Source organism: Capra hircus, chromosome 8 (genome assembly GCF_001704415.2).
Source record: "Capra hircus breed San Clemente chromosome 8, ASM170441v1, whole genome shotgun sequence".
Lineage (NCBI taxonomy): Eukaryota > Metazoa > Chordata > Mammalia > Artiodactyla > Bovidae > Capra > Capra hircus.
The window spans coordinates 6,471,701-6,497,403 of NC_030815.1; the positions used below are offsets into that span (position 1 = coordinate 6,471,701).

The window sequence follows — 25,703 nt, forward strand, 5'->3', positions numbered from 1 at the left end:
GACCCGCATCCTGCACAGCTAAATTGAAAAACAAAACAAAACAAAAGTATTTCCTTCCTGAAGCTTTCATTCTATGGTACATGGACCAGCCCATGTACCAAAGACTGTTTTTGCCTCTTTGTATTTGCTGTTTTCTCTGCTCTGGCATGGGCTTCCCAAGTGGTGCTAAAGAACCCATCTGCCAGTGCAGGAGACATGCGACATGGATTTGATCCCTGGGTTGAGGAGATCCCCTGGAGACGGACATGGCAACTCACTTCAGTATTCTTGCCTGGAGAATCCCATGGACAGAGGAGCCTGGCAGGCTACAGTCCAAGGGTCACAAAGAGTTGGACACAACTGAAGCGACTTAGCATGCATGCATGGTGCTTTGGCAGACTCTTCTCCAGATCTGCTCAAGGGTGGATGGAATATTTAGACAGATACAGACAGACAAATATATCAGTGTATACAGGACTCAGAAGCCTATGACCTGTAAGTTAAGTCACATTTATGTTCTCTGTGTGCACTTGTGAATATTAAATAAGAGAAACATTATCTGTAATTTTTATTTTATTATCATCATTGCCAGTTAAATATCTCCATAATCTTTCCAGAGGTGTCTGAGACTCAGTTCCTTAGGATTTTGACCAAACTACCAAACAAGCTCCTCTCCAGGGATTCTAAATTACCAAATGTGTTTCCAACAAGCTGAAACATTATTTCCTTCTGGAGCTTGAGCTCTGCTGTGCTGCCTGGTGCAAATAACCCTGGCTTAATGGCATGGTTTTTTATCATGGATGCTGATTGAAAAATAATTTAGAGATGTTTCTGATTGGAAACAAATTTGGACCCATCGGTGTGTTACATTCACAATGTTCCCCCTGCAAAGTGTTTAAACTTTTATTGTTATGTTTATCACATTGTATTATAGTCACGAGTAGGGCGACCACACTTCCTAGTTGACACATGTTGTCTTGAAGTACCATCTGGTTTAGCATTTTAGCACTCTCAGAAGTATCCTGGTGTGGACAATAAAGTCTATAGACCCCCAGGTTATGAGGCAGGTGCCTGGCTGGAGAGGCTGAGGAGCACTGGGGTGGTCCTCAGCCGTGGGTGGGTCTGTTGGAGAAATTGGCAAGGCTGGTGACCCAGGGATGTCTGGCCGATTTGCACATAGAGCAGGGCTTTGAGGGGAAAATGAAACTCTGGAGGCTAAAGGCAGTCAGTGGAGGAGAGTCAAGAGGGCCTCAGAGATTGTGCTATAAGCCCTGTGAGGAGTTTGCCTTCCCATTTCTGCTAAGAACACACCATATCCTAAGACGAGGAGAAGAGCATCATTTTGGCTCTTTTAGAGCTTAGTTACACATGGATCAGGAACAGCATCCTGGTGAAGGAAGTGGGGCAATAAGACATAACCCAAAGATCCTTTGAACCTCAGCATGCCATGAAGGCAACTCAACTTGAGTTTCCAAGGACTCAGAAATAGTCAGGTTGGGTGTTTGGGGTGTGGGGATGGGAGTAGTGGATTTGCATGGTTCTTAATCATCAGTGCAAGATTTGGTTTATTATCATTTTTAGCTTTGAGTATTCCAACTATAGGGTCAATTGGAGTTTCTCCATTTATTGAAAAAAAAAAAGGCTATTTGATAAATAGAGCCCTTGGGTTTCGCTGGTGGTTCAGATGGTAAAGAATCTGCCTGCAATGAGGGAGACCTGGCCTCTATCCCTAGGTTGGAAAGATCCCCTGGAGGAGGGCATGGCACCCACTCCAGCATTCTTGCCTGGGAAATCCCATGGACAGAGGAGCCTGGTGGGCTGCAGGCCATGAGCTACAGTACATTCACATCCTGGCAAAGACGTGGATGGTCAAGAGGAAACACTTTTCTGAACAGATCTACCTCAGTTATTTAGTTTTTAAACTGGGTTGTGAAAGGTTCTTTCAAATGTAACAGGGTGCTTTTTTCCCTCTCTATCCAAGGCATATTATTAAAATACTTTTGAGATTTTTGGATATTTGAGAACACTCATCAATGTCAACTTGCTCATTTAACCCCCACGTACTGTGCAAAATGATCTTGACAACCTTAACATATGTATCTCTTCTTTTTCTTCTATCATATTTGTGCAGAGGACTCTCTCAAAATGTAATCTTAGCTTTTATCTCCAATCCTTGCATTAGATTAGCTTTCAAACTAACTGCTGAATTCTTTCGCATGATTGTCCTCTCTGTACTTAAGGATATGGCAACCCACTCCAGTATTCTTGCCTGGGAGATCCCATGGAGAGAGAAGTCTGATGGGCTACAGTCCATGGGGATGCAAAGGGTCAGACACAACTGAGTGGCTAACGTATACACACACAAAGAGAACTCATCCTTTCTCTCTTCTCGCTGCCTACTTCCAACCCAAATAAACTTGTTGGTCACTTGGGTTTTCTCTGTTTATAGCAGCAACACCTTCTTCAGATCATGCAGAATCATTTTTAACTCCTTCATCTTAATGGCCAATGTTCAGTCTTGTGCCAGGAGGATTTATTTCTGAAATATCTCTCAAATCTTTCCTCTGTCATTTCCATTCCAATAGCCATGCTGAAGTTCAGATTTGCACCAAATTTCCCTGCCAGAATTCCAGAAGCATTTTCACTAGTTTCCTTATAAAACATTCTAGTGTGTTTCTGTTTAACATTTTAGATTGGCTTTAAAAAGAGCTTCCTAAATCATAGATCAGAAATGACATCTGTGTTCGTAATATCTCCAATTGCTTACAAAAAGTCCCAACTCTCCCTTGTAGCATTCTGTTTGTCCAATCTGTATTTTCCAGCCTTTTCTTCCACTAAATCACTGCTGAGAACTTGCCCTCCAATTCCAGCAAATTGTTCACTGTTCCATGACCTCAGACATTTGTATGTTTCCAAGCTTTTGGTCAAGCTATTGCCCCACCCAGCAGTATACCTGCTGATATCACATTCCTTCCTTGATACTTGGCTGTGCATTTAGCCGCTCAGTCATGTCTGACTCTTGCAATCCCATAGACTATAGCCTGCGAGGCTCCTCTGTCCCCGGGATTCTCCAGGCAAGAATACTAGAGTGGGTTGCCATTTCCTTCTCCTGGGGATCTTCCTGACCCAGGAAATGAACCTGGGTCTCCTGCATTGCAGGCAAATTCTTTACTGACTGAGCTATGAGGTAAGCCAATACTAATTGCTCACTCTTCTCTGTATAAAATCATAGGGCCTTTTCTTTAGTGTTTTTATTAACTAACTCCATAACAAACTTCTGTTACTTTTTTCCCCATATTTAAAAATTTTTTATTTTATTGTTGGAGAATTATTACACTATAAATCGTTACTTTCTCTGTAAAACAACTTGAATCAGGTATAAGTATACACATATCCCCTCCTTCTTGAGCCTCCCTCATACCCCCACCATCTCACCCCTCTAGGTCATCACAGAGCACCAAACTGAGACTCCTGTGCAGCGCGTCCCCACTAGCTATCTATTTCACACATAGCAGTGTGTCTATTCGATCCCGATCTCCCAGTTTGTCTCACCCTACCCTTCCCTCCCTGTGTCTGCGTCTGTGCTCTGGGTCTCTGTTCCTACCCTGCAGATAAGGTTGCCTGAACCCTTTTGCTAGCGCCCACATATATGCAATAACATTTGTTTTTTTCTCTTCCTGACTTACTTCACACTGGGTGACAGACTCTAGGTTCATCCACATCACTACAAACGACCCAATTTCTTCCTTTTTAGGGCCGAGTGATGCTCCATTGTATATATGTACATCTTCTTTATCCATTTGTCTATTGATGGGTATTTATGTTGCTTCCATTGTCCTGGCTATGGTAAATGGTGCTGCTATGAACGCTGGGGTGCATGTGTTTTTCTGAATTATGATTTTCTCAGGGTATATGCTCAGGAGTGGGATTGCTGGGTCATATGGTTGTTTTATCTTTTTAAGGGGGGCTTCTAAAAAAAAAAAAGAAAGAAAAAAGAAAGCTTTTTTTTTTTAACACATCTTCCAAAGTTTTTTATGGTTAGTAATATACCAAATGTATTCGGGGTCTGTCTCTCCTGATCCCTATAAATGGTCACATGAACCTCCAAAACTCATATAACATCTCCAGACCCCTGCAAAGTTGCAGTGGTAGATATAAAGTATTGTAGAATTGTATGTGATTATGGTCGTCTTCCTCCCAGCAAAGCTCTCAATGGCAGGGCATAGTTTGTTTTTGTTTTTGCTTTCTTTTGCAGCACCTGGTTAAATCCTTCCTTGCACAAAATGAGCCATATTTAAATGCTTACTTAAATATTTAAATGAAAATTTCACTGTCATGTAAAATGTACTGCTGTAAACTCATGTCATATTATACATACTGGGGAGCTATAGTGATCCTGAATATGTGAGAAACGAAATTCTCCTTGAATAGAAAAACAAAAAAATGCATCAGAATAACTTTAGAAGAGCAAACCATGCCCAAGTGATTAGCTATAGTAAAGTTTTAAATAACTTGATGTAATAATCATGAAAGTATTAGAAACATTCTGAGTCAATAAAAAGAGAAACTACTGAGAAGGGAAAATTATTGTTCCACTTAGCATAATGGAAAGAGAAACAAGCAGCTAGTACTGGTAATATCTGGTAGAAAGTGACTTCAGTTAACAAAACTTATTTATGTATTAATATTTATGGGATGTCCCTGGTGGTCCAGTGGCTAAGATCCCATGCTCCCAAATAAGGGGCCTGGGTTCGATCCCTGGTCAGAGAACTAAGGTCACACATACTGCTTTTTACTGTTCTCTTAATAAGAGCAGCAGCCTTGATCAACTGCTCAAGGCATTTCCACTTCTCTGTACTTTCCTCAGCTTTCCTACTGTGGGAATGAAGCCGACAGTCACTGGAAGCCTGGCTCTGGCTGAGAATTTTTTCCCTCAGATTGTCTACAGGCACACAGTTCAGAACAGATCACCATCTTGATATTGTGAATAGGAAAGCACTCTTTGCTAATTTTTTGCTTTGATTAAAAATTGGCAAGCAGACATTATGTTATTTCTAAAGAAGACAGTCCAACATTAGTATTGTTTCCTTATGTGATTAATTAAACAACAAAGCAAAAATACATATTGCATTTACCCCGTAATAACTAGCCACATTCAGCAACTTTGTTTTGGCTAGTCATATCATTGACTATTTAGAAATAAAAGTACTCAAGTAAAAGAGGAGTGTACTATGTCAGATCATAAATTTATAGCTTATTATAAAAACTTGATGCTAAAATTTGGTCATGCTAATGGTTAAAAACACCATTTTCAAAAGTGAAAAATCATTTCACTTTTTTTTTAAAGCTCCACCTTAATTCTTTAAGTTAAAAACAAAACAAAAAAAAACAAAGAGTGATCCAAGATCGTAGGATATCTTGTTTCTTGAATTTTTTAAATAATTTAGGGAAAAGAGATATATTAGTAAAGATTTTGTCTTTAAATAGTTTCCTTTGGAAAACATCAACACTTAAATATTTAAAAAGCGATTAACCACTTGCAAGAGACTGAAAATATCCCAGGTATGTGTGTTCCTAAAACATACATTTTCCAATTGAGACTTTTAAACTGTCAATGCCCGAGAGACGATGCCATTGATCTGTGCCTGGCACTAGTTCTGCCAGTTAATTTTTTCCCCAGAGAGTGGTTTTGGGCGACAGAGTGGCGTCCTGGCTTCCCAGGTTGTTGCATTGACAAACTGCAGTGGGGTAAAGTCAAGAAGCCTGACAAAATCTCATTAATCATTTTAAATTAAATCCAACCCTCCTGTCCGACCAGACCAAGAAGAAAGTCATTTTTTTTTTTTTAACAAATGAAAATTTCCTCTGTAAAGATTTGGTATCTTTCTCTTGTTGGTCTTTAATTTGATGAGACAAAAATAAAACAAAACAATCCACTTTTCTAAGGTTGAAAACAAAACATTTATCCAGATATGATTTAACAGATCAACCAAGTGTCTTTTAAAAATAAAACAAGCTTTGAATAAAAATGCATGGAAACATTATGAAGGGAAACTCTGCTAGCTAACTTAGGAACACTCTATCATTTTCTGAATACTTCAAAGAATTTATTTTGTTCTGTCTAAAATACATGACCCTTAAGAACATTTGAAAGAAGAAATTTTAAAAATTTCATTATCCATACTATTTTGGTATATTGTGTGCCAATCTGTTCTTTCCAGTCATAGGCTTTTGCTTTGTATCACATAGTAATTATAATGTGTGTATAGATATGTAATTCAATATCCTTTTAAATATTTACCATAATTTACAACTGCTAACACATTATTAACATCATGACATCATAGTCATGAGGATGTGTTCTGGTCTAGTTGACCAGTCCTTAGTTTCTGGTGTCAAGTATAAACTCAAATATTTATTATTTGTTAGAACAGCCCCAAGTTTGGGGCATTCCAATTGTTTCTTTTTCTTTTTTATTAAAACAGTGATGTGACAAAGACTGTACCTAATGCCCTTCCTCTATTTTGGATTATTTCCTTAGGATGGTTTCCTAAAGTAGACATATTTGCTTGCAATGCTTGGAAAGAAACCATAGTCAGTTAGTTACATTATTAATAGTAATATTTAAGAAAATGTTCACTAGAATAATATATAGGTTGAATCTGCATTATTTTGAGTTAACGCTAATACATCCTAATTTGGAAAATGGGTACACCTGAAAGGTCTGGATGTATTTTTTTGAAATGCAAATAGTAAAGCCATCTTTCTGTATACTTAGATAGAAACTAAACCAGGGCTAGAATAATACTATTTTGGGTTTATTGAGAAACTGCTTCCGGGTCAAGGTCTATGTTAGGTATTGAGGGAGATCTAAGAATACAATTCCTACCTGTAAGAATTTAGAAAGCTGCCCTGGAGGCAAGAGAGTCTGAGGGGACTTTGAAGGGCAAATAACATCTCAACAGGTAAATAGGGATTACGAGCTTTCCAGAGAGAAAGTAGAACAGATGAGATTAGAGAGTATTAGTTTGGACAGAATACTATTAGAAAAAAGCCCTGTTGATGATAAATTTGGAGGCTCTAAAAGTTTTCAAGCATATTCTCCCTTTGCTTGTCTTAATATAACTTGTAGTGTATATTAAAGTGTAAGTGGTGATGGTGTATAGGAAGGAGGCACTAGCAGCACATAGTTGGTATGGTGTATTCTGGGCTTGAAACAGCAGAGCCCCTTCTGGAAGGAAAGTGTAGACAGGTCTGAGTTGCAGAGGACCGTAAGCATTCTTATGAGTTTCAGCAGAGTTCAGATTATACACTGAACAAGGAGGTATTTGGCCAGAGACAATATAAAATGCATTAGCACTACCATTATTTCTAGCCTCAAACAACTCAGCCCCAAGTGGAGAAGGTATACTCAAAAAAGGCCTGAGTATAAATGGAAAAACAGATCTACTTGGGTTGCAACACATGCAAAGCTCAGCAATGCTTAGCTCTTGGGATTCTGTTATCCCCTGGTCCTTCTACAGTTTTTACAAACCTTTGTTTTCAGACTTCATGCTTCACCTCGTATAGCATACTCCAAATTCTAATCACCCTCAAACTTACGTATCTAGTGTTATTCTTTAGCTTCAATGTTCTATTGATACTTTCAAATTCAAGACATCCCCAAATTAGAATCATTATCTTTTCCACTTCATTCCACTGGTTGCTCTTCCTACTAGTTACCTTTGATAATAGAATAAGCAGATCCTCATATTAGAAACTTTTCTTCCAAATCACTAAATCCTATCAATTTTCAGTTGTGTGTTTTTAAAACTTTTTCTTCCTCACTAAGTCCTCCACCACTTGCCTAGTTCAAGCCTTAGAATAGAATCCAATGGAATAGACAGACTAGCAGTAATCCTTGACCTTAGTAAGACTACAGTTTGATAAAGAAGTTGGACATGTAGAAAATTAATTAACACCAGTGGTATATATGATATGATACAGTCTTTGATAGCTGTGACCAAGAAATTATATTTGAAGTGGATCTTAGATGATAGTATGGGGACCTTAGATACAAAAAAGAGTTAAGGATATCAGAAAGAGTAGCTTGTAAAAAGACAGATATGGGTTTGGTTTACATAGGTGAGGGATTTATAAAGACATTTGTTAGAATTATTTTGTCATGGAATTCAAATTTATGTACCTGTGAAACATAATTAGATATTTGCTTTGGAATCTTAGAAATTGTGTGCGTGATGTGTGTGTGTGTGTGTGTGTGTGTGTGTGTGTGTGTGTGCTATGTGCTCAGTCGTGCTAGACTCTTGTGATTCCATGGACTGTAACCCACCAGGCTCCTCTGTCCATGTGATTTTCCAGGCAAGAATACTGGAGTGGGTTGCCATTTCCTTCCCCAGGGATCAAACCCAAGTCTCCTGCATTGGCAGGTGCTACCTGCCAATCCTACCATTGTGCTACCTGGGAAGACCCTAGAAATTGTTTACTACCAGCCTAAAAGTCCCTTTGACTCTCAAAAGCTGTTTTGATTATCTTGTTTTTGAGAATTCTGTAGTCCATTGTTCAGCTGTAATAGTAGGGCAAGATCTGTAAGTCAGGATCCTACACTTCTTGCAAGGGGCTCCCCCTCCCCCAATTGACTCCCCCTAAACACAGCAGCTGTATCCTGCCAAAAGCTGATGCTTTTCATCTAGAGATATTTCCAGGGCATTTGTGACTTATCATATAAATGCATTGTTCTTTATCACTCCAATGCTAACTGTTTTAATGATTAAATAACTGTTAATTAAGATGTTAATTAAGATCCACTTCATACATTTGCTCTCCATTAAGCAGTAGTTTTACAGGAGGAAATGGCAACCCACTCAGGTATTTTTGCCTGGAGAATCCCATGGACAGAGGAGCATGGCAGGCTACAGTCAATGGGGTTATAGAGAGTCGAACATGACTGAAGTGACTTAGCACCAAGCAGCAGTTTTCCTCTCATTACCCAATCTCATAACATCTGTGAAGGCAGAGCCCCTGTCCAGGTACCAAGAGTACTTGGCACAATATTAGCACATGGAAGGCCCTTGATAATATTTACTGAATGAATGAATAAAGACAGTTTACTATCATTCACGACATTCCTTTCCCAGCTGATTCTGAGCTGAAATCATCACAATTAGAAGAATAGTAAGATCTGACTAATTATTTTGGATATAAGTTCTAATAGCATTTTGTTCTTATGCGTAGAAACCTTAGATTTTAATGTGTTTTGCTATGGTTTCAAGGACTTCAGACTTAAATAAGGCAGAAATTTTAAAAATGAAGTCAGGTGATGAATTTATGTTTTAAAAATAAGCGCCCATTTTGCCAAGAGACAAATATACTCTTCAAAGTTTGGAAAGAGAAGCTGGTATGGTTTCTATCCCGGTTAGATGCAACTTTTATGAAGACAGTCATAATTTGTTATCAAATAAATCTCAGAACTCAGTTTGAGAGAAAAAGGAAAGGCTTTAGTCAAAATCTTTACAATAAAATAATTATGATTATAAATTTTTAGTTAAATATGTACATATTACATGGTATTTTAAAAAAATGGAAATGAATAAAGTTTTCAGGCAAAATCTAATGCACAAATATACCATCTTTTTTAGAATATAACGTCAGTTTAACATTCTTAACAGCTGTGTCAGACAATGGCTCTGCTTTGTGCAAAACATGATAAGCAAAATTAAGAAAAATTCTGCAAAATTCTTTAGTTCCCCAAAGAAGTCACTAAAAAAGAAAAGGGTAAAAGAAAAAGAGTTGTACACTCAAGCTTGATTGTATACAGAGGCTAGAATGACCAGCATTAATGTCACTCCCATATCTGCTAAATAGGTCCTTGGGTAGCTTTAGTTTGCAGTTAAAAGCTGAAGTCCCAGCAACTGTGCTTTTATGCAGCCACATGGCCAATAAGGTAGATGTTGTCATAAAGGTGCCCCACGAAATCTTCACTAATGTTTTGAGCAGCACGCCGGGTATTTCGAATAAATTCTCTTTTTGACATTTTATTCTTCACATGAGGGCTAGTGAGGTCAATGGAAAGTAGAATCAAAGAGTAGCACAGTACATAGACAGCATCTGGAAGGAAAAAGAAACACCTCCAATTATTAGCTGGTTATTAAACAGTGGTCCCAAAGGAAAAGTGTTCATAATTCCAAAAGATTTAGATTAAAATTAAAGAGAACTGCCTGGGCCTTTTCCAATTTGCTGATGAAAGTCTTGTGTCCTAGAAACCTCGTCTTCTGGGCAAACAGGGATGTCAATTATCCAAACACCAATTCATTGAGCATTTTCTTCAAATTATTTAGGAATTTTTAGTGAAAAGTCATTCTAAATTTAAAAATTTCAGAACTGGTTTTATTTCCCTCTTGCTTTCAAATGTGATATGCCCATTCAACTACCCATAAAATATATTTGTACTCTCAGTATATCCTATTAAAACAAAGTAAGATATTTATTTACATATGCTTTTACAGAAACCTAATTTGGAAGCATTTTACACAACAAGAAAATGTATTAACTTGGTATTAGAAAATAAAATGTAAACATCTCATAAATTATTAATATTCTTATTTAAGATATGTACAAAAGGTCTAAAAAAATTCTATGGAATTTAGATATTAATCTCAAAAGTAAATCTTTAGATTGCTAAACATGAGCCCATGCAGCAGAAAATTTTCTTCTCTATATATTTTCAGGGCAATAGTTGAAGCTTATTGTTATCCTCATGATTCTTGCTACAACTGCTTACTACTACTACTATGGTGTTTATTTTTTCAGAATCTTGCAGTCTTAATAAAGACTGTCTTGCACAAGCATGTTCAACAAATTTCTTATGCTAGGAAAAGGTTTGGCAATCTCTGTAATAAGATAAGAACAACATTCTTGATAGGAAGAAAGAAATAAAGCTGCATCACATGAAAAAATATATAGGTGACTCAGCCTACATCATGCACACATACACATACACACACAGAGTGAAAACTGTTATATTAAAAACACACTTTAGTAGAAAAATTCTAGGTGTTACCTATGTAATATGTGTATTATTAAAAGCTTTAAAAATAAATTCTCAAGATTTTGATTAGACTAGCAAAAAAATTTCCAATGCTTAAGTAAGAATTTACATACTTAAGTGTAACTTTCCTCCTAAAAGAGTATATTTACTACATGTAAATAATAGCTTTGACAAACTAGTCACTGCTAGAAGCGATGAAACAACTATTTGTAATTATGGGAAGCGTTTTTCCCCAGAGTGAGGAAAATGTCTCATTTACTACTATTTTTACCCAGAGATGGGAATGGGAGAAGGAAGGAATTCACTATATATATTCTTACCAGGACTAAGGCCAAGTTCTCTCATTAAATCAGGGTTACAAGCACAGAATCTATGTGAGAACTTTGTTATAAGTGTTTCAAGATACTCCCCACGCTCTTCAGGGGCATGGATGTGACGAAAAAATTCTCTCAGTGCATTGGGTAAGAATTGATTTCTAAAGTTATGCAGTGTTACAAGGTCATCCAAGACATCTCTCCTAGTAGAAAAAGGAAAAGGTACAGCTTTAGTTAACTTTTCTCTATTAAAAAAAGATGGGAAACATCATAGATTATTTACTTTTTGGATAAAATACTTTACTATTTATTACCAGTCTTATAAAGCATACATGTCTTAAAAGTTAAAAAAATCAAAGTATGATTATCAAGTTAAACAATTTAAAAAAATCGTTCATGAATAGAACAAAAACAAGGTGAAACTAGAAATTTTAATTCTGAAATGAAAAGATGAATTTTTCAGAATTAAAAATATAACTTCTTTTCAAGAATCTTCTTGGCTAAATTCATATGATCAACAGAATTCTTTACCTTTTTAATTCTGAAAATAAGGAGAATCTACAATTTCTGTACCAATCCACATTGCCAGAGGTAACAACTGCTGATGTGAAGCTTTTTAAAGTGTCTATCTATACCTTAAGAATCTGCTTTTGCATATTTCATATAGTATAATATGAACAGCTTTCTGTGTTTTTATACATGGATCTAGCTCATTCATTCTAACGGCTTCACAGTATCCCATCCTAAGGACATAATTCTAATGAAATACATTTAGGTTGTTTACAATTTGTGTACACATGTGCATATATACTTATTATCAACAGCATTCCAATAATCATGCTTTGGGGTTCCCTGGTGGCTCAGATGATAAAGAATCTGCCTGCAATGCAGGAGACCTGGGTTCAATCCCTGGATTGGGAAGATTCTTGCCTGGAGAATCCCCGTGGACAGAGGAGCCTGGTGGGCTACAGTTCATGGGGTCACAAAGATCAGACATGACTGACTAAGCACAGCACAATCATGCTTTGTTACATTATGCTTCAATCCTCATTAAACTCAACAATGACTATATGATCATAATCTTAATTTCTACCAGTTGCTTATGGCAGAGACAGGCAAACTACAGCTAGTGGGCCAAATACTACAGAGGCCCATGGGCTGTTCTTTAAATAAAGCTTTATTAGAACACAGCTTTTCTCATTTGTTTACTTATTGTCCATGTCTGCTTTGATGACACAATGGCATAGTTATAAGTAGCTGCAACAGAGATCATATGTCCTTCAAAGTCTAAAATATTTACAGAAAAATCAGGTTTTTCCAAACACAAAACCTGCCAATCCATAGGTACCTGGCATTTCAGGACAAAAAGAGTTAATGATACCATCTTTATGTAAGAAAATTTTTTCAGTGACCAATATGCTGAACTGTGCACCCCTCAAGGCTAGGGATTATGTTTTAATCAACTGCATACTGCAAATTCTAGCAAAGTTCCTGGCATATAATAAATACAAATTGTTGGAAAATCCTGAGAAATTAAACAAAAATGAGAATCATAATGAAAAGGTAAACCTATTTTTGCAACATTCTTTAGATTACTATGCGATCTATAATTTTAAAAATCATAGTTTATGGTGATATCATATCAAAATATTACCACAATATTTTTATGTCCTTGATACCCAGAATTCAAGAGTACAAACGAATAACTATCAAGTCAGGACAGCACATCAGACACTGTCTCTGGACAGCACACTATTAAATCATACTTTCCGAATTTTCAAACTTTTACATGACACTTTTCATGTACTGTATCACAAATATATACCTCTTATACCTCTAGGATTTGTGTTTATGAGTACAATTTGTCTATTTGATTTTTGCATGGGCAATTTCAAAATTCAGAACTTTTAGCTACCAAACACTTAGACCTTAGGGCTAGTTATTAAGGAAAAAAGGCTTCGACTTTCTCAAAAATATTTGGTTTTGTGATCTTTGCTATCACAAAGATGTTGGACTTCTTGGGCTTTTTTTTAATGTTTACAACAGTAAACAGTAAACTCACAGGCAAGTTCAAGTCCACAAGAGTAATGATTTGCAAGGTACACGAGTCTTTTCCCTGTCTTCACTCAATTTTACAACTAGATGACTGTGATTTTTAAAGTAAAACTTAACTAATTAAAAGCATTCCTCAACTCTTTTCTCATGAAAAATTAAATTTATTTTTTTACCTTTCATCAAGATAAATTCTCAGTTTTTTCCAATTTAGTGTCCTTGTACAGAAGATAAACTTGGCTATTTCCTTTGGTGAATCATCAAGGATGCCCTTGGACATAAAGTAGTTCACTCCCTAAGACAGAAAGACAAGTCTACATAAATAAAATCAGTCTTTATTTATAAATTTAACAATTAGGCAATAGCAAAACAATAGCTATAGAGTCTTTCCAGCATCGACAGACTGTTCATAGCTTTCGCATGCAAAATACAAGCTAGAACTTGAACTGACACTATTATTTATGGTTGATAGTTTACATGCAATGAAAAGTAGGAAATTCAAAGTTAAGACTTCTAAAGAAAGTCTGATTCAATTTTCTGACTCATGTCAATTAAAAAAAAGTATCCAGAAATATCACCTAAACTGGGTTATGGGTAGGGGTAACGAATAACTATTACACAGATTTTAAAAATAAGCCTTGTAATGAAAACTTCAATTGCCTAATGAAAACATGAAAGTTCAGATACACATTCTAACACACTTTTCAAGGAAACAGATTCTTGAGAAAAAAGGATTCTCCAAATCACAGACTAGCATTTTGGGGGTCGGCGGGGGGGCGGGGGGGGTGGGGAAGAATAATAATGAAGTTATTTAACTTAAAGTAAAATGGGCAGAATCCTAGACTAGTTTATGGGTTGTATATAGTTTGGCTTTAAGTATTGTTACGTTCTGTAAGAATTTGGCTCCAATACACACTGAGGCAAAACATAGTAGGACAAAACAATTTCAATGTTTTTCATAGGGTTTATCTTTGAATTTCCTTTTCTCTGCATGCCAAATCTTCCAGAGAAGCATTATCCATAAGGTTGTGCCCTACTTTAGATTTAAACCAACAACAACAAAACAGCAACAACAAAAAAATCAAACACTGAAACCAATGTTTTCTCATGTAGATGAAGGTCACATTCAAGTAAATGTCTCATGTGGATTTGAATGTGCAGTTATTGAAATAAAAGGCAGGTGTGTTTATTTCAACTCACAGTTATCCAGATACATGCATTCCCATGAATGTTCATGTCTGGATAATAGCACAATGTGTGCAGTTGATTGGTAGAGAAAATGACATATTATGTACACGTAACATACTGTTTTCACACATAAATTCCTTCAGCATTTCTTCCCTTTACAAACAATGACACAGTACTCAGAAACACTGCATACATTAGGAACTCAAAGAGTTGGAAGAATTTTTATAAAAACTCCCATAAAAATTTTATATTACATTTTTAGAGCAATTTGGTACCATGAGGTTACGCTTTTGAAAGGTTATAATTATCTATAGAATGTAATTCAAAAAGGTAAGATTTTTATACAAAATTAATTTTATGAGCCATCAAGATAACAGGATATTAGCAATGTTATCAAACTTTCATGAGAATTTTAAAAGTGTAAAAGCAATCCTAAAAGCATTGATTTTAAAAAGCACTGACTTTAAAAAGAACGAAGTGTGAGAACATGTGACTCTGTCAACTCAGTGGGAAGCCATCTTTCAGACTGCACTGTACCCAGATAGGAGGCTAGAGCATGTAATATGGTCAAGATGGAAAGGAAAGCCAAGGAACTTGTTTGCAGTAAGGCTCTCAGCAATAGCCTGAGGGGGTAGGAACCAGGGAAATAGGAATGAGTTTTCCATCCTTCCCTCCATTAGTTTGAACAATCGAGAGTTGACTGTATATTTAATTAATCTACTTAGCAAGATTAAGTCAGGGTTGATTTCTTTTCCAAAATTCATCCATTTAAAAAGTGTAACAAAATATTAGAAGTTATTTCCAGTGTTAATTTTAATCCAAGTGATTCAAAGACAAAGGCATGTCAGTTTAGTAGTAATGAACAGGTTCTTTATTCAAGCTTACTTGTAAATCAGTATTTAAGAGATACAAAACTAATTCTAATTTACTTTCTAAAAATTTACAAAATATAAAAAAGCTAATGTGATCTATTAAATAGTATATAATTCTCTAATTATATGATATATGCCATTTTTAATATTGCTTGTTGCTCCTCACTTATAAACAAACACTGGCATTTGCCTTATGCAAGCATCATAAAATTATTGGTCATTTCCTTTTTCTATGGACTACATGTTTGAAAATTTAACATATAATCTCACTTGAGTTCTCCAAAATCAATTAAACTCAGAAGAGGAAGCAGATGGTTTTAAACACAATCCTGAAAACCAGCAACACAAACTTGAAATCAGTAGCACTGTTGGTTTTGAGGAAAGACAGCCTCAATTTCAAGCCTGGGATTCCTCTGGAAAGGAAGATTACTTCAGAAGGGCTGTTGGAGTGAAGGGTTAAGAGATGACACAACATAAAAAGGCATAGGACCAGATTACAATTGTCTTCAATAAGCAAGCTGGCAACCATCCAAAACTATCTTGTTTTGTAAGCAGTAAATACAAAAGAAACTACAGCATGAACTCTGTTGAGTAACTATACATTTGTTTAATATGTGTATAAGTATTGTTGATTTTTAAATAAAGTTTCAGAAGAATGTTACAGAGGAATCCCTAGACCATATTGGAGGTGTTGTTTAATCACTAAGTTGCGGCCCCATGAACTGCAGCACACCAGGCTTTCCTGTCCTTCACTATCTCCCAGAGTTTGCTCAGACTCATGTCTATTGAGTTGGTGATTGCTATCCAATCATATTCTCTGTTCCCCCCTTTTCCTCTTGCCCTCAATCTTTTCCAGCATCAGAATCTTTTCCAGTGAGTCAGCTCTTCGCATCAGGTGGCCAAAGAATCGGAGCTTCAGCTTCAGAATGGTGCCGAAATCAATCAAAAGGGTTGATTTCCTTTAGGGATTGACTGGTTTGATCTCCTTGCTGGCCAAAGGATTCTACCACCAAGAGTCTTCTCCAGCACCACAGTTCAAAAGCATCAATTCTTTGGTACTCAGCTGTCTTTATAGTCCACCTCTCACAACCATACATGACTACTGCAAAAACCATAGCTTTGACTAGACGGACCTTTGTCAGCAAAGTGATGTCTCTGCTTTTTAATACCCTGTCTAGGTTTGTCATAGCTATTCTTCCAAGGAGCAAGAGTCTTTCAATTTTGTGGCTGCAGTCACCATCCACAGTGATTTTGGAGCCCAAGGAAATGAAATCTGACACTGTTTCCACATTTTCCCCATCTATTTGCCACAAAGTTATGGGACCAGATGCCATGATCTTCATTTTTTGAATGCTGAGTTCTAAGCCAGCTTTTTCACTCTTCTCTTTCACCTTCATCAAGAGGCTCTTTAGTTCCTCTTAGCTTTCTGCCTTAAGAGTGGTGTCATCTGTGTATCTGAGGTTATTGATATTTCTCCTGGTACTCTTGATTCCAGCTTGTGCTTCATCCAGCCTGGCATTTAACATGATGTACCCTGGTGGCTCAGAGGTTAAAGTGTCTGCCTGGAATGCAGGAGACCAGGGTTCGATCCCTGGGTCGGGAAGATCCCCTGGAGAAGGAAATGGCAACCCACTCCAGTACTCTTGCCTGGAGAATCCCATGGAGGGAGGAGCCTGGTAGGCTACAATCTATGGGGTTGCACAGAGTCAGCCATGACTGAGCGACTTCACTTTCACTTTTACCCTGCACATAAGTCAAATAAGCAGGGTGACAATATACAGCCTTGACGTACTGCTTTCCCAATTTTGAACCAGTCTGTTGTTCCATGTCAGCAACCAATATGTTGCTTCCTGAATACAGGTTTCTCAGATGGTAGGTAATGTGGAAAATTCCATGGACAGAGGAATATGCTAGACCCTATAGCATTAATGATAGTTATTAATCAGGACTAGAACTCTCAGCAGTATAGATATGTGCTTCTGTGAGTCTGTGTCTTATAGGTAGCAAGGAAATCATGACCCAGTACTAGTCTAAATTAACACAGTTTCCAGAAAAAGGAAGGGTGTAGCTCATTACCATCCACATGATATAGTAAAATAAGCGTCCAATTCTGGGTGTTGTGTTTTATGGGACATATTGACAAACTAGAACCATCCGAATAAAGGAAACCAGGGTCTGAGTGGGTTGTTGGAAGGTTAGACTTTATGTTAAATAAGGAAGAACCAAGGGAGATAGAGATATTAGGTCTAAAGATGCAGCTATTTAGGAAAGAAGAAAAGATTAAGACATTGAGACATCTGAAGAGGTTAAGAAGACTTGTGACATCTGTGTCACAAAGAAAATAAACACTGTGTGTGGTTTGATTTAAACTGATGAAACTTAGAACTTCTTGCCCCCCAAAATACATACTGCTAGGTTTTCAGTGATAGAAAGTAACAAGTATCAGAGTTTCACTTTAAGAATATATAAAAATAGTGACTTTCAAGGGGTCCCTTTTCACATAGTAATGGGAAAAGTAAAAAATTAAGGCATGAGCAAGGTGAGAAAATTGAATACAAATCTACTGACTTAATGTAGTAGGTACGTGTGTGTTAGTCGCTCAGTCATATCCAATCCTTTGTGACCCCATGGATTGTAGCCCATCAGGCTCCTCTGTCCATGGGATTCTCCAGATAAGAATACTGGAATGGGTTGCCATAGGAGAAAAAAATGGCAAAATTAATGGCAAAAGAGTAAGAAGACATAATTGGAGCTGCAAGTAGAGGAGAACAGGGGAAAGGATGGAAAATACAGGTGGGGTCTAAGATACTTTCTCAGCCTGGAGGACAGGATGGCTATACTGGTTCAGAGACAGGTGTTTGGAGAAAGCACTAAAAGACAAAAACAGAGTGCACATTGGTTTTCTTTTTAGGGAAGATAAGCCATCCAGAAAGAGTTGGACAAGAGCAAACTCTTGGCTCCTTGAGCAAAATGGTAAAGATTTCTATCAACAGTGGTGGAGGGTATAACAGGAAATCCATTAGGAACAAACAAAAGGCATGGTAAGCAGCAATGAAAACCCAAGAGCAGTTAAGGTGAATTCATCTCATCTCATGTTAAAGCTTTAAATAGAATACATGCTTTCAGTGATTCAAAGATAATATATATATATATATCAAGAAATTCTGTAAAGCATCCTCCCTGGAGTCCGCCACTAAAATTTATTATGCAAATGACAGCACCAAGACTTAAACAATATAATTAGAGTGGTAAGTTGTTTAGACATACGGTTTATTTAGGTAGCAAAAACAAGTGAGTTAAGAAAACATCTGCAAATAGCTAAAACCAATATTAAGAAGGCATTCAGATTGAAGAACGATGTGTTGAATGAAGCTCAGTCCCCATTTTCTTATTACTGTAACAATGGCTCTTTCACACAGCCATTTCTGTTTTAAGATATACATCCTTTGCTTTTCTTCTGTTGTATTAAACTCATGTTTTTCTCTATTTCTAGAGAAGGAAATGGCAACCCACTGCAGTACTCTTGCCTGGAGAATCCTGTGGAGGGAGGAGCCTGGTAGGCTACAGTCCATGGGATTGCAGAGTCGGACACGACTGAGTGACTGAGAGAGCGACATGTTTTTCTCTATTTTTTAAAATAAAATCATTATTACCCATAGTGTACTTCAAAGGCAAAAATCTACTATATATATGTTCAGAACCAAAAAATACATATCTGGGAACAAAGTGAATTCTAGGAAACTCGGCATGTAAAGTACTGACTTCTGCTGTGAACCTAAAACTGCTTTAAATGATAAAGTCTTGATTTTTTTAAGTGCTGAATACTAGTACTGAAAGTACTGGCAATTGGCCCAGATACTTGGCAGAAACATTGTGTAACAGTTGGTATCAATAGAAAAATTACTAATAAAACAAAACTGACATACTAGGGAGTATCTTTAATGTGTTTTCCTAAAGAACAACTTAGGAAAGAAATTTAGTGAAAAAATTTGCTTTAACTAGTTTTGTTCAAACTTGCTGTTGTAGAAAATGTAAAAAACAAGTATTACAGCTACTACTTTTCAGGTAATAAATCTGTCCTTTGAGCATTACACAACAGAAAGCAAACTGGACACTGCATTTGATTTCCTTTTTAAAAGGACATTTGAAAACTTTTAGAGTGACAATCCGTAAATTTTAACAATAAATGCTTATAAAATGAAATACTTCAATCTAGATTTCTAATTTTTGTTTCAATATGGAACTGATCTATTAATAGTCAAGTGTACATTTTAACCACAGGGAAATGAGCAATTGAAATGCAACATTTTCATACAAAAAAAAACATAAAAATAAGATATCATATTATAAAAGCTTTAATTTTAAAATTTTAATTATTTCTAAAAAAAATTAGCACATCAGGGGAAGCCCTTCCCCCAGTCAAAGTACTCCCATTGTCTTATTTGAAAATAGCAGCAGCAGTGGCAAGATGACAGCTCTGATACTATTTTTCCTTTTTCTAGTGCTACCATAATTGCCAATAAAAATGTAAAATCTATTAATATTAGCCAGCGCAGAATTTCTCATTCTTCCTATTTATTTAGAGAACATGGGCACTATAGTTAATGGAAAAAACACATCTAGAAATTCTTCTAGGGATATATACTCTGCAAATTAAAATATCAACACTTTGTATTTCAGCTGAAGTAAAATAAAGACTATATTACTTACAGGGCAAGTTTTAAAACTAGGGATCCATGTTTTTATGCTGCCATTTCATTCCATTCTACCCACTGAGCTTAGCTATGCCAAGCTCTGGTGTACAACACTGTCCCTCAGCATGTAACTTCAGAAATGTCACACAACACTTTTACTCATGGTAATTTAAGTATCGTTAATCTAATCAATAGATTGAAAAGACTAAAGGAAAAGCTCTGACCAAATTTTTAACGTTCTCTAACTGGAATTGGTCAGAACCCCATATTCTGTCTGGAAGATGATGAAAAGTCATGAGTATGGAATATGGACTGAAGTCAGCTTACTTATGGACCTGTCTGAGTTGACAAGGATTTCAGTCTCCGAAAACAATTTATGGAGGGCTTTTGGTACATGAAAGTACACAATGCCGAGGAACTGCTAAGAACAGTCACACCTACACCCTAAATTATTTGTGGCTATTAGAAAATGTCAACAGGAAACTCAAAAAAAGCAAAGACAGTTCAAAGAAAATAAAAAGAAAAATGGAAAATCATCTCTAATGGAGTCCTGGAAAAATGGAGGCGAGGTGGAGGACAGATCTCTCTGTTTCTTTTTCATAGGAGAGAAAGCAATGCCATCAGACAAAAATAACATGAACTTCGTTGTCTAAGGTTTCAAATAACACTACAAAGTTCCTATTCATCGGTTCTAACAGCTTCAAACAGAAAGCAAGCTGTATCTGTGAGTTCTAAGAGTAACCAGGAGTCACACCCTTCACTGGGACAGACCACTGCATGAAGATGACGTTACTTCTAAAGTGATAAATTACTCAGTTCACTTCAGTTCAGTCCCTCAGTCATGTCTGACTCTTTGTGATCTCATGGACTGCATGCCAGGCCTCCTTGTTCATCACCAACTCCCGGAGTTTACTCAAACTGATGTCTGTTGAGTCAGTGATGCCATCCAACCATCTTATCCTCTGTCGTCTCCGTCTTCTCCTGCCTTTAATCTTTCCCAGCATCAAGGTCTTTTCAAATGAGTCAGTTCTTCACATTAGGTGGCCAAAGTATTGGAGTTTCAGTTTCAACATCAGTCCTTCCAATGACTATTCAGGACTGATTTCCTTTAGGGTGGACTGGCTGGATCTCCTTGCTGTCGAAGGGACTCTCAAGAGTCTTCTCCAACACCACAGTTCAAAAGCATCAATTCTTTGGCACTCAGCCTTCTTCACAGTTCAACTCTCACATCCATACACGACCACTGGAAAAACCATAGCCTTGACTAGCTGGGCTTTTGTTGGCAAAGGAATGTCTCTACTTTTTAATATGCTGTCTAGGTTGGTCATAACTTTTCTTCCAAGGACTTAGGTGTCTTTTAATTTCTTGGCTGCAGTCACCATCTGCAGTGATTCTGGAGCCCCCCAAAATAAAGTCTGTCACTGTTTTCCACTGTTTCCCCATCTATTTCCCATGAAGTGATGGGACCAGATGTCATGATCTTAGCTTTCTGAATGTTGAGCTTTAAGCCAACATTTTCACACTCCTCTTTCATTTTCATCAAGAGGCTCTTTAGTTCTTCTTTGCTTTCTGCCGTAAGAGGAGATAAATTACTACTAAAAGTTAAATATAGCAATCATTATTGTAATTATATTGACAAAATTGCTGGTAGGCTATGTAAGCTTCTAGAAAAAGTACTATCTCTAATCTGTCTGTAAATTAGAAAAAGATAGCATTAATCAAAACATGGAGATAAATCTCTATTAGGTTAAGGTATGGTTACTAACACTTCAAACTAATGACAAAGTGACACATTTAAGCACTAATGTTATGTCTAGAATTCCTGCTTTATAAAAATCACACACAAACATTTCACTTGCCATATGTGCATTTACAGAAATACACATACACACATACATATATAGCTATTTAAACGACAGACTTTGATAAATAAAACTTACAATTTTATATTATCTGGAATATACATTTACAAATATATTTTAACAGCTCTGAAGCAATTCTCAAATAAACAAGACTTTTTAAATGCTTTCCTGACTGAGAACAAATGAATACTTTTAAAAGGACTTAAAAAAATTTTTTTTTCAAAAACCCAAATCTTATTACTAGAGAAGTTGGGGTTTAAACGGTAGTTTTGTCGTCATCACATGTGCACACTCTTTCACGTAACTGAAGTCTCTGTTCATCCTACCCCTATTTCAGCCAAACATGTTTAAATTTGAGCATAATGTTGCATGTACCTTGATTTATTGCTTAAAATGTCTTTTAAAAGATTAAGCATTACCACTGAACCAAAAAGTTACTGGTTAATAACACTATTATTAAAATATGCAAAAACTGCTCATCACATGTCAGAAAACAAAATTAAAGGCAAAGTTTATCACTATCTAAAGCTGGAAGATGCTGGTATTTCTGATACATACTTGATGAAGGACCATTATTCAGGTGTAAAATATTTATCTACTACAATCGAAAAGTTCCAGGAGACAAAGAACCCCTAAGCCTAGAGCAGTACCTGCTGCTGATACTATGGTGTGTGCAGTTGTACTTCTAGTATAAAATAAAGCTACAGTTTGGTGAGCACTAAGCATTTAACACATACTATTTCATTAAAGCTTCATGACACCTCCATGATATACATACCGCTATTACTCCCATTTTGGAGTTGGGGAAATTGAAGCACAGAAGGTGTAAATAATTTGCCAGAGGCCAAAGTTATATGCCTAGGAAGTGCAGAGATACTTAATAAATATCTGTTGAATGAATGCTCAACTCTTTCTGTATAAAGCTTCCAGATGACTTTCAAGAGAAGCTGTAAACTTGTAAGGATTATATAATTCAAACAGCGGGGAGAAAAGACAATTGTAACATAAAAAAGAAAAAGAAGTATATCTAAAACCTATGAGTTAGATAGGTGCACCATAAACACCTCAAATTATAAACTCATAAAGGTTGAAATCACTATTCCAAAAATAAAAAGTGACATGTCATTCTAATGATATATTTAATTATATTTATATTTTTGCTAATAAGTGGTTCAGAAAGATCTTAAGACTTTTATTATATAGAGTATCTCTAAAAATCTTATGAAAGGGAAAAATGTTACATAATCTTATGGATAAATGTACATTACAACTAGCTGGTTGAAAATGCATAGTGTTTCTTTAATACTTCCATATTTTAAAGCTGCAATTAAATTGATAGATGGTGTGCAACTGATGATATCCAATAATTGAGGAAACACTGTCTTTTCAATTTCTGATAAAGCCGTCATATTTGAGTGACATCTACTGTGACACTGGTAGCAACAATTTCAAATTCAGGAAAGACATTCAGGGGAGACAACTACTTCTGATGGTAAAGCTGAGAACTTAAATCTAGAAAGTGATGTCAAGTTTCACTGAAACTGTGATTACATCAGATAAAGAAGAACACTGGAGAGGTGTCAAGGTGGTCAGATAGGGTATAATTAGGAAATAAAAGACAAACAGAATTTTCTTGGAAATGTATTTAAACTATAAATACAATACTGCAGTTTCTAGGAACATTTATCTAAATTGGTAACTAAATTCATACAAAGAAAAAAATCTCCCTAATTTTTAGCATTTCCTATTTTAAAATATGAAGTATGAGTGCTGTGGTGTCAAAAATATTCTAATTAAAATATACTAATTTTATTCTTTCCTCTAATTCTTAGTCCTCAGTACGCTGTGCATTAATTTCCGTATGCTTTTACTCCAGTAGCAAATTAGTATTTCCTATAACATACAGAGGGCTTCTCTCATAGCTCAGTTGGTAAAGAATCTGCCTGCAATGCAGGAGACCCCCGTTTGATTCCTGGGTCAGGAAGATCCCCTGGAGAAGGGAAAGGCTACCCACTCTAGTATTCTGGCCTGGAGAATTCCATGGACTGTATGGTCCATGGGGTCGCAAAGAGTTGGACACAGCTGAGCGACATAACATACAGAGGAAAACAAAAGCAAAGCCCATCAGGTGGTTTGGGTGATGAATAAACTATGGAATACTCTAGTCCTGAATCTTTTTCAATTAGATACAGACTAGAAAGGGGCCTGGGAAACTAATTTTCTCTGAAGCTTCTGAAAGGTTTATGCCAAGTCTATAAATGTCCTTCTGCAGACTGATTCTAAACCACATGTGGGAATGACTTGGAGACGGGAAGGTATGGGAGGATGGTCAAAGATACAGTATGGTCAGGACAAAGTGTAAAATAAAGTTGACCTAGTAGACACCAGACAAAACCAACACATGACAGATCAGATTGAAACAGACAGAAACATACATACATACGCACATACTGACATATACATCATGTTGCCCTTAAGACAGTTTTAATGTTTAGTATGACTAAATGCTTAGTTATGTATGACTAATTTTAGTTTAGTATGACTTGACTAGCTGTATCAGGTAGCAGGTTATTAAGTTATCTAGACAGAGGTTAATTAATATTCAGTGTCTGAGAGGCAGAGTTTTTTTGTACTTTGACTCTAACGATGATCAAGGTAAAGGGATTTTGCTAATGAATGAGAGCATTTTTAGGTCTTTTGAGTATATATATATATTTTTATAGAGAAGGTATATTTGGTAAGGGATTCCTCTCATTGTCAACAAGCTCCTTTTGCTCTAAATAAATTCTCATCAGCAAACTGAAGATAAAATTAATTTGCTAATGAGAACCAGCAATGTCTATTTTTTTCTGAAAAAACTTGGCTCAGAATTACATGTCAAACTCCTATGAGTTTGGGTGATGATGATTATGTAGCATTAGTAGGTTTTAACTACAAAGAGCAGGAACCTCAATTCAAAAGATGTCCAGTGATTTATTGCCTCATATAAGAAGTCCCAAATTACTAAGGCTCTAGGATTTTTAGGCTCACACACGGAACACAGACCCAATTCTTTCTTTCCAGTGTGTCTTTCTGGGTGTGTTAACAACCTACGTGGCTGCAAGGTGGTCAGAGGTGTTTCTATCACTCCATCCCTATACAGCCATGTCCAGAAGTACATGTGTACACAGACAGCACACAGTATTCTTTCTTCCAATCTCATAGGTTGGCACTGCATTACATGGATGTCATGGAAGCCAAAGGGAATGTAAGCAACATGATTAGCTTGGGATAATCTATACTCAACTCCTGAAGAATGGAGCTGGCTGTTGAGGGTCTTTATCTAGTGAGGTATCTAAGTGATGGGATTTAAATCCTACCCATTTAGGACTATAGGGACTTAAAAAAAAATAACTTTCACAATAGTGGAACTGGAAGGAACTCTAGACATCTCCTGAGTTCTGCTTATATTCTTTTGTTTTTCCACACTGTGTACAAGTAACTATTGCCTTCTGGTAACTAAGTATAGTCACTTCAACCACAGAATAATTATCTATGCTTGTGCCTTTTCTTCCTCCCTTTAGGTCTATTTGTTCAGTGGCAGGAGGACCTAAAAAGAGGGTGGTCTCTGCAAGCAATGTGAATTGCTGTGTCTCTGGTGTCGACACTCTTGCCTCGACTATTAATGTCTCTAAACCAGCAGAGCCCCAGGAACAAGG

General features: G+C 36.5%; 1 protein-coding gene across 1 annotated transcript in view; it reads right to left on the reverse strand.

Moving 5' to 3' along the window:
• The window catches only part of FBXO8 (F-box protein 8), a 38,073-nt gene continuing 21,821 nt past the window's right edge, over positions 9,452 to 25,703 (reverse strand). Inside the window, exons 4-6 of the mRNA XM_005683522.3 lie at positions 13,566 to 13,684; positions 11,344 to 11,540; positions 9,452 to 10,083 (exon numbers count right to left, since the gene is read on the reverse strand). Of these exons, the coding sequence (XP_005683579.1) occupies positions 9,896 to 10,083; positions 11,344 to 11,540; positions 13,566 to 13,684 (504 nt within the window). The 3' untranslated portion in view covers positions 9,452 to 9,895. The remainder of the gene's footprint in view (positions 10,084 to 11,343; positions 11,541 to 13,565; positions 13,685 to 25,703) is intronic.